The following is an 18,495-nucleotide window of genomic DNA, read 5'->3' as shown; positions in this document are numbered from 1 at the left end:
AGTCTCAAACTGACACTTCTTAGCAGGGGAGGGGGCAGGCACCTTTGGTGACTCTCAAATGAAGACTCTGTCTACATTCAGAATCTCAAAATTTTTGGTAATGAAAACCATAAGACTTGCATGTCATCCTTACCAGCCTTAAATGTAGTGTGATGTCCAAGGGAGGGTTTCCACACCCGGTGGAAGAAATTTGAACAGATACACCAAATTGAACATAGCATCTCAGAATTCAAACAAATATGACTCATCTTTTGGCAAAAATAAATATAGTGGAATGCAAGTTTGATAGATGGAAGAATATATAATCTACCAACTGTCAAGGAGTACAATTTCATTGCAGACACAAAGAATCAAAAATTTCAAAGAATTTAAAAACAAGGAAGTTTGCACTACTTCTCACAAAATCTTCACTTTTGGACCTACCCCAATAGAAGCTACACACTGAATTTATTAATACAGCATTAAGTTTCTTTGTGTAAAAAAATCTTTGTACATAGTAATAAAAAAAGATAAGGCAAGATGCATTAAACAGAAACCGTCTGGTTCTTTTCCTCTGGGTTCTTACAGAGCCACTGATGACTATCTGCAACAAAAGAGTTAAGTTTCTGATTTTCCGTATCGAGCATCTTGTGCCTTTGCTGTGGTGAGTATTCTGTCCGAGCACCCTGAAGGACAGATGCTGGCGATGGTCTTTGGCACTTACGCTGGCAGACTGAGCTTCTTTCCCTTGAGTACTAGAATTTGAGAGAAAGAGAAAACAAAATGTTACTGACACTGAAGCTACCCTATGGTAAGGTTCAAAGAAGTAAGCTTATGACAACCAACAGTCATTGGATTTTGGTGTCAATAAACAAAGACCTCTCAGCTATAAAAACATCATGCACACATAGAGTGAAATTTTCTTCATGTATCTGGACGCCATAGCAATTGTAGGTAAGAAACACAAACTTGATTGAAATTGTTGCTAAATTCATAGCACCTTGTTGTTATGACTTTGTTCCCTAATCAACACATACTAAAATGTAACTGTCCCTATGAACAGAAGTTTGTAAAATTTGGGTGTTATATGAGATAAATGCCCAGCCGGTGTGGCTCAGTGGTTGAGTGTCAACCTGTGCATCAAGAGGTCACCGGTTTGATTCCCAGTCGGGGCACATGCTCAGGTTGTGGGCCTAATCCCCAGTGAGGGGCATGCAGGAGGCGGCCAATTGATGTTCTTTCTCATTGATGTTTCTCTCTCTTTCTCTCTCTCTCCCCCCCTCTCCCGTCCTCTCTCTCTAAAATCAATAAAGAAAAACAAATAAAAATAAGAGATAAGCCCTGCCGGTTTGGCTCAGCGGTTAGAGCGTCGGCCTGCGGTCCGGAGAGACCCGGGTTCGGTTCCCGCTAAGGGCATGTACCTCGGTTGCAGTTTGTCCCCGGCCCTGGTTGGTTGTGCGGGTGGCAGCCACTCGATGTGTCCCTTTCATGTCGATGTTTCTCTCTCTCTCTCTTCCTCTCTCTCCCTCCCACTCTGTCTGTACAAAAAATGGAAAAATGTCCTCGGGTGAGGATTAAAAAAAAAAAAAGAGAGATAAGATACATATGCCCTGGTACCAGCAATTCCACCACTAGGAATTTTACTGTATAGCAATGGTTCTTAGCCTGGGTCTCAGCTGGGTTTCAGGAGCTCCTGAATCCCCTAAAACTACGTGCATAAACCTATGTGCATTTGCATAAATATGCACTTTTTCCTGAGTAAGAGCTTTCACCAGAGTTCTCTGAAGTTTTCTTGTCCTACATTTATATAAATGGAGAAAGGTACATATATACACAAGGATGGTGACTTAAGCACTGACTTTTATTTTATTATTATTTTTTTTTAATCCTCATCCGAGGACAGTTTTCCATTTTTTGTACAGACAGAGTAGGAGGGAGAGGAAGAGAGAGAGAGGGAAACATCGATGTGAAAGGGACACATCGAGTGGCTGCCACCCGCACGACCAACCAGGGCCGGGGACAAACTGCAACCGAGGTACGTGCCCTTAGCGGGAACCGAACCCGGGTCTTTACGGACGCAGGCCGACGCTCTAACCGCTGAGCCAAACCGGCCAGGGCAGCACTGACTTTTAATAGCAGCAAAATAGCAGTAATAGTCTGAATATCTAAGAACAGGGGCTAAGGAAATTATGGTAATACACATAATGAAATATATGGCTACTGAATATCACACAGATTTCTATTTACTGACATGAAAAACTGTGAATGGGGAAAAAGCAGATTATAGAATAGCACGTGTAGTTTAACCATGTATCTGTGTATATCTATATAGAGAGCGCTGGAATTACATTTACTGCAATAGTAACAAGGATCTGAGTGGCAGGATTTCAAGTGATTGTTTTCAGAAATATTAATTCTGACTGAATTTTCCCCCCAGGGGAGAATGCAGTCCCCCACTACCACATATTATGCAGTCCAATTTCCCACATTTGGGGAAATCAGAGGGGTCAGCACATTCAGAGTGTAACTGATAAGCCTCGCCCTGGGAAAACCACCTTCATGATCATGGTATCTCCCTTGCCAGGTAAGTATGACTGAATTTTTTACAGTGAAAATATGCCATTGTAAAAAACATTACAGCTACAGCAAAGAAAAAGACTAAAAACTGGACCCAGAATTGTACTTGACAGTCACTGACATGTGTCTCTGAGCCCGTTGTGCTTGGCGAGAGCCAGAGCCAGTGCCAGAGCAGGAGCGTGCGGGCCGGGCTCCTGAAGGAACAGTGCTGCGGGAACGAAGCAAGCAGAGCAGGGCACACACCTTTCGTGATGTATAAGTAGAAGAAGTCGCAGTAGAGGATGGTCTGGACGACACCTGCCACCACAGCAATAAGGTCAAAGAAGCCCTCAAAGTAGAAGCGCCAGATCCAGTTGACGAGATAGAGCGCCCTGTAGAGGCCCAGGAAGAACAGGTAGTGGGTAGTGATGGTCTCCGCCTCCCCAGTCTTGCTGATCATGAAGAGCTGCGGAAGGATGGCCACTGATTCCAGGTAGATGGAGAAGGTCCACAGAATCTGCGAGGGAGAGCACAGGCCCCGGTCAGCACCCAGAGCCCACCATGGGCACAGGAAACACTCCTGCTCCACTGTGGAGCAGCAGAGAAAGCGGGGAGACTGGGCATCTGAGCCCAGGACAGAGCAGGGGAGCAATTTTGTTAAATCATGGACACTCCCAGTGACAATCTAGGTCACCTGCACACCTCTACCTTTACTTTTTTTTTTTAAATCCTCACCTGAGGATAATTTTCCATTTTTGTTCAGATAGAGCAGGAGGAAGAGAGAGAAAAACATCGATATGAGAGACACACATCAACTGTTTGTCTCCCACACAACCCCGACCAGGGCCAGGGATAAACCGCAATCAAGGTACGTGTCCTTGACCAGAATAAAACCCGCCCCTCACTGGTCTGCGGGCCAACACTCTAACTGCTGAGCCAGACTGGCCAGGGCTGGACACCTTTATCTTTAAAAAAAAAAAAAGTTTTTACTGATTTTAGAGAGAGGGGAAAGGAGAGGGAGAGAGAAAAAACCATCAACGTGAGAGAGAAATATCCATCAGTTGTTTCCCATGTGCATCCACAACCTGGGCATGTGCCCTCACAGGAGTCGAACTAGCAACCTTCCGGTATACGGAATGACATTCAACCAACTGAGCCCCACCAGTCAGGGCCACCGCTACCTCTCTGTATGTTCTTACCTCGTCTCTCCAATGCTGCTTTCTTCCCTGCACAAATCTCTGTAAATCTACATTTTTGATGTTTCTCCTGGATAAGTTTGCCCCAGTCTGAATCTATGGTCCCAAGTTAACCCTGCTTTCTGCCAGGGTGGACCACACTGATAACCAGGCTCCTTGCACTCCCTCACTGCTAATTTTCCTCATCAATTGGTCTCCTTTCCAGACTATCCAAATAGTCTATTTTTCTTATTCTTTAGGCTTTTTTGGTGGAGTTAAATCAAAGGGGTAAAAAAATCGGAGTTGTCAATTATGCAAACTCTGCCCAACAAACAGTGCCAGGGCATCATGCGAACTACTTTTCCTAAAGTTGAGGAGCATAGCAGAAGCATTGATTAGGGAAGTCACAGACAGTATCAACATGTGATACCCATACATTAAAGGGAAACAGCCCTGGCCGATTTGGCTCAGTGGTTAGAGTGTTGGCCTGCGGTCCAGGGAAGACCCAGGTTTGGTTCCCGCTAAAGGCATGTACCTCAGTTGCAGTTTGTCCCTGGCCCGGGTTGGGGTCGTGCAGGAGGCAGCCACTTGATGTCTCCTTCACATTGATGTCCCCCCCACACTCTACTGAGCAAAAAATGGAAAAGTGTCCTCGGGTGATTAAAAAAAAAAAAAAACGGGAAACAAAGTTGCGTTAGAGTGTGGAGAAGATCATGTTCACCAAACATTCCAACAGGCAGGGCACGGTGCTTGGTACCATAGAAGCCAGGTTTATATTCTAGAGGAGTCAGGCAATAACCTATCTGCAGACACCCAAATACCTGGGGCTTAATTCCTGTCTACAATTTCTTTATACTAAATAGTTTATATCGCACCAGAAGCTTGCCAAACCGGAGAAAAAAAAATACAACAAAAGCCCTGGCCGGTGGTTAAAGCGTCGGCCTGCGGTCCTGAGAGACCCGGGTTCGGTTCCCCCTAAGGGCGCGTACCTCGGTTGCAGTTTGTCCCCGGCTCTGGTCAGTCGTGCGGGTGGCAGCCACTCGATGTGTTCCTTTCACATCGATGTTTCTCTCTGTTCCTCTCTCTCCCTCCCACTCTGCCTGAACAAAAAATGGAAAAATGTCCTCGGGTGAGGATACAAAAAAAAAAAAAAAAATACAACAAAACAGCGACCCCACATTATCTGCAAACAGGTCTATTTCCCTAGGGAACCGGACGTGGCCACTAAATAACCTCTTAACTAACCTCGAGAGGAGAGAAATCATGATTGACCAGAAATGAGAGGCCTCCCACAGGGACCACCAGAAACTCCACTCGGAAGGTATCATGGTTTCCGTCATAAGTCGCCTTAAACTTCATGTAGATCAGGTACACTGTGGCATAGGAGCAGGCAATGTAGATAAGCTACAAGCAAAAGAAAAACACCAGGTCATGAATACCTTATATATATATTTTAAAAATTTAAATATAGTAACATTCATTTCTGGGGAGGTATACAGTTCTGTGAGTCATATAACCACCATCACAATCAAGAAACAGATCAGTACTAGTACCCACAAAAAACTCCCTCATGCTGCCCCTTGTTGGTCAAGCCTTTCCCCCCAGGCCTGATCTCTGGCAATCTCTGATCTGTCCTTGGTCTCTGTAACTCTGACTGTTCTAGAATGCTGCATATATGGAATCATACAATATGTCAACTTTAAGACCAGCTTCTTTCAATTAGCATTATGCATCTGAGGTCCAACCATGTTGTTGGTGTACTAATAAAATAAGTGGCTCCTTTCTGCTGTGGAGTAGTGGCAGCAGCCCACTGTGCAGTGACCAATTTATTCACCCACTCACCAGTTAAGGACAAGAAGGCTGCTTCCTATGTATAGGCTTTTGTTTGATTTTTCATTTCTCTTGGGTAAATACCTAAGAGTGGGATTGCTGGATCAAATCTTAAGTACAAGTGTAATTTTATGAGAAACTGCCAAGGAATGTATTTTTAAAAAAATCCTCACCAGAGGATATTTTTCTGTTTATCTTCAGATAGAGTGGGATAGAGAGGGAAGGGAGAGGGGGAGAGAGAGAGAAAGAGAGAGAACATCGATGTGAGACACACAGATTGGTTGCCTCCGACATGAACCCAACCAAGCCGGCGACCAACTGCAACCGAGGTACGTGCCCTTGACTGGAATCGAACCCGTGACTCTTTGGTCCATGGGCTGACAATGTAACCACTGAGCCAACATGGCCAGGGCCAAAGAATGTATTTTTAATCCCATTTTAAACTATTAGGATGTAGCTTAAGAAAAAAAAAAAGAATGCAAAGTTCAGTGCAGTTCAAAACCAATGTACTTCCTTCTACCATCAGGATATTTCTTTTTTCTTTCATTTTTTCCTGTATTGATTTTAGAGAGAAAATGAGAGAGAGAGAGAGATGGAAACATTGATGAGAAAGAACACCTATTGGCTGCCTCCTGCATGCCCCCCACTGGGGATCAGGCCCACAACCTGGGCTTGTGTCCAGACCGGGAATCGACCCGGCGCCTTCTGGTACATGGGTCGATGCTCAACCACTGAGCCACACCAGCCAGACAGGAGGATATTTCTTAGTACTGCTTTTTCTAAGATAAAAGACTGTAACTCATGCTCTAGTCAGTTTGGCTCAGAGGTTAGAGTATCAGCCCGTGGACCAAACGGTCACGGGTTTGATTCCTGGTCAAGGGCATGTACATGGGTTGTAGGTTTGATCCCCAGATCTGGTTGGGGTGTAGGAGGCAATGGATCAATGTGTCTCTCTCACATCAATGTTTCTCTCTTTCTCACCCCCCACCTCCCTCCCTTCCACTCTATCTGAAAATTAATGGAAGAATATCCTCAGATGAGGATTAACAACAACAAAATAATAATGTAACTCATGTTAAACTTTACAAAATGATGGTTTTTAGTTAAATTGTGTTACTTTAACACTTAACATTTAGATTATTGCTATGACATTTTGTCTGGTAACATAACAAAAGCAAAACCAAAAGTAAGCGACAATTTGTAAAACATTGCTTCCTACAATAGGGAACGATTTCAGCTGTGCAGCATTATAGTTATTCAAGGGCTTACAATTATGTAATATGTTCTTGCACATTCAAAAGTCAAAACACCGTATGTTCATCTGACCCAAAAGAAAAGTATGACATTCTGAAATTACACCAATTTTCAGAATGCAGGATTTTAGGCCCGGAACCAAAATGCAGGTTTAGCCTATGAATAAAGACAATTGGGATACCAGCTTCACTGTCTGTACTACTTAGGAAAAGCACCTTGCGAGCTTAATTAGGGGCAGCACTTGGGCAAACGACTTAATAGGACAAGGAAAGCAATCATCAAGCCGGCATATGCTTCAAAACAAAGACACTAAACTGTCCCAGGTACTTCATCATGAGTTATATTTGCAAATAAAGAGTCAACAATATATTTAAATTGTTGGTCACACCCATCCATGCCTTGGCCAATTTGGCTCAGCGGTTAGTGCATCGGCCCACAGACCAATGAGTCATGGCTTCGATTCTGGTCAAGGGCACATACCTCAGTTGGGGTTTGTCCCCAGCCCTGGTCAGGTCGTGCAGGAGGCAACCAGTTGATGTGGCTCTATCACATCAATGTTTCTCTCTGTATCTCTCTCTCCCTCCCTCCCACTCTACCTGATAATAAGTAGGAAAATATCCTCTGAAGAGGAATAAAAAAATTCCCGTCATACCCATCCATATGCCAAAAAACTACCCCCCAAAAAATCAACAAAGATTAATCTTATACTGTTAGAGTTCTCTCCACATGCAAATATATACATACACGTATATGAATGAAATAAAATAACATACATGTAAAAATAAAATCAACCGGTTTGGCTCAGCAGTTAGAGCTTCGGCCCGTGGACTGGAGAGTCCTGGGTTTGGTTCCCACTAGGGGCACATGCCTTAGTTGCAGTTTGTCCCCAGCCCTGGTTGGAGTCATGTGGGTGGCAGCCACTCGATGTGTCTCTCTCACATTGATGTTTCTCTCTCTCACTTCCTCCTTCTCTCCCTCCCGCTCTATCTGAAGATAAATGAAAGAAAAAAAAGTGTCCATGGGCGAGGATAAAAAAACAAACAAAAAAATCAATGTACAGAGTCCCCACCAGCAGAACATCTGGTCAAGGCACACAGCACCCAGTCTATTGCCTGTCCAGATTATGTCCATAAAGGCTTAGTGACCACTGGGGAGAGCAACCACTTTTCTCCTTTCATGAGTGCTTGGCATTTAAAGTAAAAAGCTACGAGCACAGCCCTGGCCGGTTTGGCTTAGCGGTTAGAGCGTCGGCCTGCGGTCTGGAGAGACCCGGGTTTGACTCCCGCTAAGGGCATGTACCTCGGTTGCAGTTTGTCCCCGGCCCTGGTTGGTCGTGCGGGTGGCAGCCACTCGATGTGTCCCTTTCACGTCGATGTTTCTCTCTCTCTTCCTCTCTCTCCCTCCCACTCTATCTGAACAAAAAGTGGAAAAATGTCCTCGGGTGAGGATTAAAAAAAAAAAAAAAAAAAAGCTACGAGCACATAAAACTCGACATGTACTCCTGATTTTTAGGATGTTGAGTGGAAAATAGACCCAAGCTGAAGGGTTCTTCCGAAAGCTCGATATCCTGAGGGGAAGAGGATTCTTGCTCACACACTTCTAATACCTGCAGTTATAAATTGCCTGGACAAGCAGGGATGCAGGTATTTTTAAGTAAGCCAACTTCCTGATCACTAGGCTCCTATCACTTAGTAATGAGGAATGGAATGATTAAAGTATTGGGGAGTTGCTTTAAATACCACACCAATAGGCTTCAGCTTAAATATTATTTTCTTGGCTGTGCCAATAACCAAGTGCTTACAGTAGTGCCCAGCACACAGGTACTCACTAAGCATCTGAAGAATGAATGAATGAATGAATGAATGAATGAAATCAGACTCCTTTGTACATCCTGAGAACCCTGCACTTTTCTTTCATAGCACCCGCCACAAACCACAGCCACTCATTCAGCACTGGGATGACTGTCCACTCTCTCCACCAGACCATGACTTCTGCTTGTTTTCTGTCCTCCCTTGGCACTCGGGAAGTGCCCAACCCCGTGGGCACTCCGTTAGTATAAGTCCAATAGTTCGTGACAGAACTGAGGCTTCTCTAAGTGTGGAGTGTGTGTCATCAGTGTTACACAAGATATTAGGTATATGCAAAGGTAGCACTGATACCAATGCTGAGGATAAAGGTTTACACATGTAGTAAATTATGGTCCAGATGGTATTTAAGCTTGGCAAAAGTAGTACAGATGGTACACACACAGAAGTGTATGGAAAAGAAGCAGACGCCCCACACAGGCCCTCAACAGCAAAACAAGGCACTGCGGCGAGGAGCCAGGCCTTTCATCCCTCATCCGAACTGCTTGGCTGGGCTTCCCAGGGAGCCTGTAATTTCCCACTGCCTGAGAACGTGAGTTACCACCCTCTTTTTTTTTTTAATTCCTCACCAGAGGATATTTTTCTACCTATTATCAGATAGAGTGGGATGGAGGGAGAGAGAGAGACAGAAATAAACACTGGTGTGATAGAGCCACGCTGACTGGTTGCCTCCCACACGATCCCAACCAGGGCTGGGGACGAACCACAACCGAGGTACATGCCCTTGACTGGAATTGAACCCGCAACTCATTGATCCACAAGCCAATGATCTAACCATTGAGCGAAACCGGCCAGGGTACCACCCTCTTTTTTAATCCTCACCCGAGGATATGTTTTATTGATTTTAGAGAGAAGGGAGCGGGTGGAAGAGAGAAATATTGATCGGCCACTTCCTGTGCACTCCCAGACAGGGTATCAAACCCACAACCCAGGTATATGACCTGACTGGGAATCAAACCGGTGACCTCTTGGTACATGGGTCGACACTCCAACTGAGCCACCCAGCTAGGGCTTACCCCTCTTTTTTTCCTTAATGGTTTTAGAGAGAGATATAGAAACATCTATGAGAGAGAACATCGAATGGCTGCTTCCTACAGGCCCCCCACTGGGATTGGGCCCACAACCTGGGCATGTGCCCTGACCAGGAATTGAACTGGCGACCTCTTGGTGCATGGGTTGATGTTCAACCACTGAGCCACACCGGCTGGGCACCCCTCTTTCTTATAGGGTTATCAAGAACATTAGAGCTCTGGCTGGTTTTGCTCAGTGGTTAGAGCGTCGGCCCGCGGACCAGAGAGTCCCGGGTTAGGTTCCTGCTGAGGGCACATACCTCGGTTGCAGTTTGTCCCCGACCCTGGTTGGGGTCATGTGGGTGGCAGCCACTCAATGTGTCTCTCTCGCATCGATATTTCTCTCTCTCTTCCTCCGTCTCTCCCTCCCCGCTCTATCTGAACATAAATGCAAAAATGTCCTCGGGTGAGGATAAAAAAAAAAGAACGTTAGAAGTTTATCATACTCAAGGAATTTAAAACATTTCTAAGTGCAAAGCATTTAATTAAATAGATACTGCTCTGAAACGGGAAAAAAAATGCTCAATAAGTTTCTATAGGTCTATGAATTATGAATTCAATGAAAATACTTTCCATTGCATGCCACACCTACCTTCATAGATGTATTATATAATGAAATAAATGAAGTAAAAAGATCCAAGTAACGAGTTGTGAAGACCAGTGCAAAGAGAAGCTGGCTTTTCCCAGAAATACCTAAAGAAACAAAAGGAAAGTATTAGAAAAGCCTGGACGACTTTTGATTCCTGTAGATAACACTGTGCATGAAGCAGATCTGGAAAGTGGGACACCAGGGGTCAAGGGCTGATGCCTGGGATGACTCTAAATAAATGATAGTTTTAGTTTTCTTTCCCTTAACATTCTTAAACGTGCTTCTCTGGGGAGGTGCTAACAATGTCTTACTATGATGGGGTGACTACAGGAAAGTGACTTATTTATGCCAGACCCAATATACCAGGATATATATTGTTCAAATGCATATTTATTTCTCAAATATGTCACTTTAGGTAGGAATACGTTTACTTAAAACATTCTGCTATTATTTAGTGTTGTAACTTGTCTGTCAACTTCCTTTTCACCAGGAAACAGTATCTCATGGTAACAAATCTTTCAAGGATGAAGCTGGACTCTATAAGTGAGGAGATGACAAACACTGCTTCAGGTAAGAGTCTGAGCATCAGCCCCCTGGCATGGCCTCCAAGGTGACTTCTTTTGTGATGGCAGCATTTACTTGGACATTTTAAAAAATTTTTAAACAATTTTTTAAAATTCCATCTCTTAGATTCATCACACAACCAACCTCCTACTCACACAGCCAGTCTTCAAAGCAGCAGTCTTTTTTTATTTAACCCCTTGAAACTGTTTCCACTTCCAACCACCAACCCACCTCCAGAGCACTGACTGTGGCACATCTGGACTCAGCTGGGGAAGTCTAGAAGGTCACACACATAGCATGCACTGGGCTTTTCCAGTATCTATATTTGGCCAAATATTTGTGATGAAGGACATACACTAAGGGTTTCGAATGTTGGAGACTGAGTGACTTCAGTAAGGAAACTGAGCCTTACTAGATGGCAGAACCCATCCACCCTCATCAACACTGCAAACCTCAGACTATTAGGCTTATTTAAGCACCTGCAGATGTCACTGCACCTAAATTATTAGCAATACACCTACAGAATGTAAAAACATTTTTTAAAATACTCACCCAAAGATGTTTATTAATTTTAGAGAGAGAAAAACATTGATGTGAGAAAGAAACATCAATCGGTTGCCTCCTGCATGTGCCCCAACTAGGAATTGAACCTGCAACCTACATATGTGCCCTGATAGGGAATTAAGCCCACAACTCCAACTAACGGAGCCACCTGGACAGGGCAAAACCATACATATATATTTTTTAATCCTCACCTGAGGATATTTTTCTATTTATCTTCAGGTAGAGTAGGAGGGAGAGACAGGGAGAGAGAGAAACATTGATGTGAGAGGGACACATGGACTGGTTGCCTCCTGCACAACCCTGACCAGAGCCTGGGATGAACTGCAACTGAGGTACGTGCCCTTGGCCGGAATCGATCCCGGGACTCATTGGTTCTTGCGCTGACACTCTACCACTGAGCCAAACCGGCCTGTGTGCAAAACCTATTTTTAAAATAGTGTTTTACAAAACAAGTTTGCAACCAAGTACTGTGGATCAGATCACTGGGGTAATTTGGATGGAAAGAGAAAAAGTGCTTTATACTATACCTACCACATATTGCATGCTTGATAAATGACAGCTCTTCCTGTGTACTGTTTGCCATTTTTCTTGTTTTCAAAGAAATCCATGCTATTCTATTAAAAACTCCAACAGGGCTAAAATATATGGAATAGAAGGCAAACAGCCTTTTAAAAACACCCTTCCCACCTTCCAGGCCCCCTTTCTCGATTTGAGAGAGAGAGAGGAAGGGAGAGGTAGAGATAGAAACATCATTGAGAGAGAACATTGACTGGCCGCCTCCTGCATGCCCCCCACTGGGGATTTGGCCCACAACCTGGGCATGTGCCCTGACTGGGAATTGACCCAACGACCTCTTGGTGCATGGGTGGATGCTCAACCACTGAGCCACACTGGCCAGGCTCCAGGCCTTTTTAAGCCCCCTTTCTAGCTCATCCTTTTCAAAGGCTGCATGGTGTTCATAGTGTTAATGTACAGGCACTTGTGTGACCACTCAATTAATGATATTTGGGTTGCTCACAATTTTTGTTCTTAACAACACTGCACAAACATCTCTATTTATAAACAGTGTTTTGTACTTATTAGGTATAACAAACACCTTTATTTTTTTAAATTTCATTTTAATTTTTTGTTTTTGTTAATCCTCACCCAAGGATATTTTTTCCATTGATTTTTATAGTGGAAGTGAGGGGAAGAATGGGGAGGGAAAAGAGAGGAAGAGAGGGAGAAAGGGAGAGGGAGAGAAACAGACAGAGAAACATTGACTGGCTGCCCCCTACATGCGCCCTGACTGAGACCAGGGATCAAACCTGCAACCTAGGTACGTGCCCTTGACTGGGACTTGAACCTGCAACCCTTCAGTGCACAGGCCGATGCTCCATGCACTGAGCCACACTGGCCAGGGAAACACCTTTATAACTATATAGTTTATTCACACACAATTTCTGTCGTTCAGATTCCCTAGAACTGCTGGGATTAAATATATGCAACTTTAAGTTTGGTACAAACTTCCCCCAGAAAGGCCATGCCAATTTACATATTCACTAACACCAGATGAGAATACCGTTTATTTCACACCCTGTCTACATTAGATGTTGTCAACCTTACTTTTCCCCACCCAGTGGGCAAATGATGGTATGCACTGCTGTTTACTATCCGAGCTCCTACCTACCAGTGAGGCTGGGCGTTCTTTCAGGCTTAGCTGGCTTTCTGTTATTCTTCTGTGAACTGTCAACTTTGTCCATTGTTTTGGCAGGGTTTTTTTTTTTTTTTTTTTTTAATTTGTATGAGTATCTTATGGGTATTAACCCTCTGTCACTTAAATATACTGCAGATTATTTCTCTCAGTTCATTGTCTTTTAACTTTGATAATATTCTGAATAAATTTGGAGATGTGTCATCTTGCTTCCTCACCAGCCTGCCTGGTCCCATCCAGGACTAGGGTTTGAACGTACATTCAGGTCATCTTCTATGTCCATCAGCAAAATCTTATAGCTTTCTTCATAGAGGTTTTATACACTGCTTGTTGGGAAGTCAGGGAGTACTTCCCTAGAATCCTTCTGCAAATTCACATTCACAGGATTGACTGCCTTTATGGTTTAATACCCTACATTTTTATCTTTTTTATATATATATCTTATTATTTCAACTAAATTGCAGCTTTCTTGAGAGCAGAAACTTTGATAGTTACAAACTGCTGCTCTGAATTGTGTCCCCAGTGTCTTGCACATAGTGGGTGGTCAATAAATGTTGAAGAGAAATGAATACTCAAGAGACTGACACTCAAAAAAACAGAGGTTGACAGCTGCTACAAACAGGGAAGCTGGGAATGTGATGCAAAAGCTTATTGAAGTACTCAAAGACAACAATAAAAGATGAAGTGTTTTTCATTTACTTCAAAAATATAAACTGTTCAATTACAAGAAGCACAAGGACCCATTCCTGGAATGTTTGGTAGGATGCAAGTCTACAACCTACATAGCAATCCAAGCAATAGGTGGAGGAGGGAAGGGAGAGACTAAGGGAGATGGCTGGGACATGTGGATCTCAGAAGGATTCCACTAGTAATTTAAGTGTAATAGACACAGAACTATTAATAACTATATAACTGAGGTTTGTTCTCCACAGGCTATGCAGGTCAGTGTTTAGGACAAGAATAAAGTGATAACTTGAATACATTGTGGATCCAGTTGCAATGATTGTTCAGGAATATGTGAAACTCACATTTCATTTAGGCAATGGTAGACACAGACACAGGACAATGCCAATTCAAACAGAGCTAAACCAAGATCAACTCCTTTGCCCCCACTTTAAGATAGCTCCTTTAAGGCAGTCGTTCTCAAATTAGAATGTCAGGAAAATAATCTCCAGCTTCCTTACTAGCCTGCCTCATCCCTTTCCTAAGAGAAAAAAAGCCCTGTGGTTCTGGAGCTGCAGGCATGTTCAAAACAGGTGCCAAATTCCTAAAGTGAACCCCAATACCAGTATTTTCAAAGTAAGAAACACAACCTGGATGTACATGTCTCCTATTCCAGTTATTTGAGAAACTCATATCAAATTCTTACTCTTTCAAATGTCTCTAAACAACTTTTATAATTTAGGATGGAAAAACAAAGCAGCTAGTCAAATTTAATTCTGAATAAATAATCCTGGTGATTTAGATTTTTAAAAGGCCAGGAAGTCTCAAGTACAAGCACTAAAATGATCCAAAGTCTGACAATGAGAATAGTTTAATAATGCCCTATAACTACAGGCTAACTATAGGAATATTTGACAAACACACATTAACTTAATTTACCCATTTATCTTCCTAATTATTTTGGCTGAAGTATTTTATATTTTCCTAAATGCTCCTAAATCTCCCAAATGAAAATAGTGAATATTAAAAAACAAACAAAAGAGCAAATTCTCACTTTTTCTTTATTACTCAAGGTTCCCTTAAGAATTTTCTATCTGGGGTTGCACTAACTTCTTAGTTTAGATACACATTTAGGAGACATCATGCTTCAACTTCATGACTTGACAGAGGCAGGGATTCTAAGAAACATGTGAAAGAAAATGAAAAGTCTCATTCAAAAATTTTGGAGCAAAAATAAACATTAAAAGTAACATTTCCTGGGGTCAGAGGAGGCAAAATGGGTGGTGGTTCTAAAGGTACAAATTTCCAGTTATAAAATAAGTAAGTCCCGGAATGTGAGAACTATAATATATAAAATAATGCACAGTGTGGGAACTATAGTTAACAATACTATGTTGTATATTTGAAAACTGCTAAGACAGCAGATTTTAAAAGTTCTCATCACAAGGAGAAAAACTGTAACTACCTGTGATGATAGATGTTAACTATTTTGCAAAATACACATATCATTATGTTGTACACATAAAACTAATACAACGTCATATGTCAATTATATCTCAATAAAGCAGGAAACTTTTTTTTTTCTGAGTGCAACAAAAATGACCTAAACAACTGGTCTGGCATCGAACATTTAAACTGCAATAACTTAGGACAAAATAAACAGGTATTTCAAAATCCTTAACTGTGAGTTATCGATTGCCTCTGTTTTAATTGTAGCTCCACCTCCCTTAGACTCAGTTCCCTCCGCCACAGAATGGGAACAGCACCCACCTCATAAGGTTATTTTAAGGACTGCAGGGGATAAACCGAGGTAAGGCCTGTAGCTCACAACGTGGTACACAGCAAGTGCTCATGTCAGCTATCACAGCCGTGCAATTACCCCTGACATCTTACAACGGAATCCCTCAGAACTATGTATAAATGGAGAGATCACCTCCAAGCCTGACACACCAGTTTCATGCAGTATGTGGACTTTGTAACATCCACTTAGATTGCTCAAAGGTCTTTTTTGGTTTTGCTTACTTCCTGGATCTCAGTTATGTCCCAGGGAGAGAGGGGAGGCCTGAGGACAACCACCAAAGATGTGGCGTTACTGCAGATGGGGACATTTTTAGAAATCAATCAGGTAAATGGAACCTCTGCTGCCCGGCACCTTCAGGAACCCATCTTTTACTGCCGCTGCACAAATTCAGTTCTTGGATTCATCCAGAGTTATTTCACCGGGGCCAGGGCGCCAAAAATAAGTCTCACCGGCCATTTAAAAAGTCGCCTTTCTGAAACAGGTAGGGTGGATAAAGTGCAAAAGTCCACGGCGGCAGGACTGGCCCCACTGGCTCGCAGCACCGCAGGCCCGAAACGTGCGCTCCCGGGGAGGGAGCCGCCAGCTCACTGGTGACGTGGAGGCAGAGACCGCGGAGACCGCGGCGGGACCCTGCGGGCGCCGCGCGCTCAACACGCCCCGTTATTAGACAGAGGCACTCGGGGCCCGACCAACGACTTTAGTTTCTCAAAGCTGCTTTAATTGTCTCCAAAAACTTCGTTAGAGCCCCCCACCCCCACTCCCGCCCGCGGCGGGCGCCACCGTGGACCCGAGAGGCGGGGTAGAGCCCGCGGAACGCTACGGACAGACCCGACCCGACCCCTCACCCAAAGGCCAGTCCTCGAAGGGGGAGGTGGGGGGCGAGGGGACCTCTCCCCACGCCCGCGCCACCTACCGCGCTGGCCTGGCTGCCACGTCAGGCCGAGCCCGCCGCGGTCCTTCCCGTCCTCCTCCTCCCGCCCGTCCCATTGATTCGCAGCGTCCTCGCTCCTCCGCACCCCGCGCGGACCCCCAGCTCGGGCCGGCGGGGTGGCTCCCGGGAGAGCCGGGGGTGCGGAGCGCGCCTGCCTCGCTCCCCCGGCCCGGCCCCACCAGGCAAACTTTCCGGGCAGAACCGGGCCCCGCGCTGGCGGGTGGGCGCCTTCCGCGCCCCGACGGCGCCAGTTCGGGAGCGAACCAAGCGCGGAGTGGGGCCCAGCGCCGCGACACCTCGCCCCGGCCCGAGCGCCCACCGAGAGGGGCCGCCGGCCTGCCGGGGTCCGGCCGCCCGCCAGGCCGGCCGAGGGGGCGTGTCCGGCCAGCGCGGGCCCGCGGGCTGTGGGGCGGCCGAGGTCGGCGGCTCCTCCGAGCGACCCGGCCCCGCGCACGAGCCTTTCCGGGGCCTCGCCCGGCGCTCACCGGCGCAGGAGCGCGTCTTCCAGATCTTCAGCAGCAGGATGACGATGGCCGCCAGGTGGGACAGGTCCCCGGTCAGCCGGAAGATGTTCATGGCGGCGGAGGTCGGCGCGGCGGCCCCGGGGCTCGGCGGCTCAGGCGGCGGAGCAGCCCCTGAGAGGAAGCGGCGAAGATGGCGAGAGCGGGCGCGACGTGGCCAGGGACGTGGCCAAACTGCCGGCGCGCGCGCGGGGCACCCTGGGAAAGCTGGCCGCCGCCAGGCCCCGCCCCGGCCCTTAAAGGGAACGCGCCCGGACGCAGAAGTGACTGCCTTGGGAGCGATTTTTCCCCCCTCCCGCTGATCTTAAGAGCTCTACAGGCTTCCTATATGAAAAAATGTAAGCGAAAAGTTTCAAGTATCCGTGATGGCATCACTCAAGACCAGGTCGATATTGGGGGTGTCCCCGAGGACTTATGGGGGGCCGTCTGAAGAGTTTCTCATTCTGGGGACTCCCTTTGAGAAAGGGTGAAAAATTAGGTAGAAAGGAGAACAGTTCTGCAGGAGGAGAAAACAAATCACAAGAAATGACCAACGGAAGATGACAAACAGGAATCCTATGCATAATTTGTGGGGTCCCGTGCAAAGTGCTGGGGACATCAGGAATCCAGTCAAAATCTCTTTGGAGAAAATATTTTCCTTACTTTTCAGGGCACTATCAAGAAAAAGAGGTAGCCCTGGCCGGTTTGGCTCAGCGGTTGGGGCATCGGCCTGTAGACCAGAGAGTCCCGGGTTCAGTTCCCGCGAGGAGCCCGTACCCCCTAAAATAAGATAAAGAGGTAGTTCATTTGCACAACTAGACAGACCCTGAACCCCTTGGTCTGTGGAACAGCATTTGGTTTCATGGTGACTTCACAGTTTTCCCCCAGAACATTGACTGGTGCCTGCTTTCCTGTGACTACCAGGCCCACCCAGGCAAATATCCTATAACAAAGGGCATCTTCAAACTAAGGTCATCAGCACCCTTCCATCCAGAACTGCCAACCAGCCCCCAGCACATCTCCCTTACTAACATTGAAAACAAAATCTTGTAGGGGGTCCCCATACTCCAGGGTAGTATGAATGCATCAAATGACCCGTATGTTTTACTTCAGGGCTTTGCAAACTCACAGCTGGGCCCCACCTGGCTCCCAGACACGTTTTCCTTGGTTCAGATTGATCATCTACTTTAAAGCTTGGAATTGGTTACGAATATTTCATCAGGACATTAAAAACAAATCTGGGTTTCTGGCTTTCTTTGAGAAAGCCTGAAGATCAGGCACCACGAGGTGTGTCTTCACACGTGGAAGTCCACAGCTGGAGGGATCCGAGGTTCCCCCTGCAGATGGCACCCACCCTCCAGCTCCTCGGGATCCAGCCCTCCCTGTTATCGGGGTCCATCTCCCCGGTCCTGTGTGTCAGTTACCTGTCATCCTTGTCTTTGTATCATTGTCTCCTTATAC

The 18,495-nt window shown here is 45.5% G+C and overlaps 1 protein-coding gene and 1 non-coding gene across 4 annotated transcripts; both read right to left on the bottom strand.

Annotated features, from left to right (window-relative positions):
* Positions 1-280: 280 nt before the first annotated feature.
* Positions 281-17,225, bottom strand: KDELR2 (KDEL endoplasmic reticulum protein retention receptor 2). Of its 3 annotated transcripts, none has more exons than XM_036241240.1 (5): positions 17,020-17,225; positions 10,322-10,422; positions 4,956-5,114; positions 2,800-3,052; positions 281-734 (listed from the first exon to the last, which is right to left on the bottom strand). In XM_036241240.1, the coding sequence occupies exons 1-5, from the start codon at positions 17,108-17,110 to the stop codon at positions 700-702; spliced, it is 639 nt and encodes a 212-aa protein (XP_036097133.1). In that variant the 5' UTR covers positions 17,111-17,225; the 3' UTR covers positions 281-699. The 3 variants fall into 3 exon arrangements, with proteins under 3 accessions (XP_036097133.1, XP_036097134.1, XP_036097135.1); XM_036241241.1 differs by lacking the exon at positions 17,020-17,225 and adding an exon at positions 11,978-12,081 and having other exon boundaries at positions 431-734; XM_036241242.1 differs by lacking the exon at positions 2,800-3,052 and having other exon boundaries at positions 431-734; positions 17,020-17,207.
* On the bottom strand, positions 2,414-2,571 carry LOC118616717. The gene has a single exon (XR_004956691.1). It is a non-coding gene; the product is annotated as a U1 spliceosomal RNA (small nuclear RNA).
* Positions 17,226-18,495: the final 1,270 nt, after the last annotated feature.

This window comes from Molossus molossus, unplaced genomic scaffold (assembly GCF_014108415.1).
Source record: "Molossus molossus isolate mMolMol1 unplaced genomic scaffold, mMolMol1.p scaffold_m16_p_4, whole genome shotgun sequence".
In the NCBI taxonomy this organism is placed as follows: Eukaryota; Metazoa; Chordata; class Mammalia; order Chiroptera; family Molossidae; genus Molossus; species Molossus molossus.
Note: the sequence above shows the minus strand (reverse complement) of the source record. Positions and strands in the feature narration are given on the sequence as shown.

Coding starts and splice junctions, on each gene's coding strand:
- KDELR2 (XM_036241240.1), bottom strand. CDS start 17,110: ATGAACATCTTCCGGCTGACCGGGGACCTGTCCCACCTGGCGGCCATC. Junction 3,053..4,955: donor ATGATTTCTCTCCTCTCGAG/GTTAGTTAAGAG, acceptor TCTCCCTCGCAG/ATTCTGTGGACCTTCTCCAT. Junction 735..2,799: donor CTACTTATACATCACGAAAG/GTGTGTGCCCTG, acceptor CTCAAATTCTAG/TACTCAAGGGAAAGAAGCTC.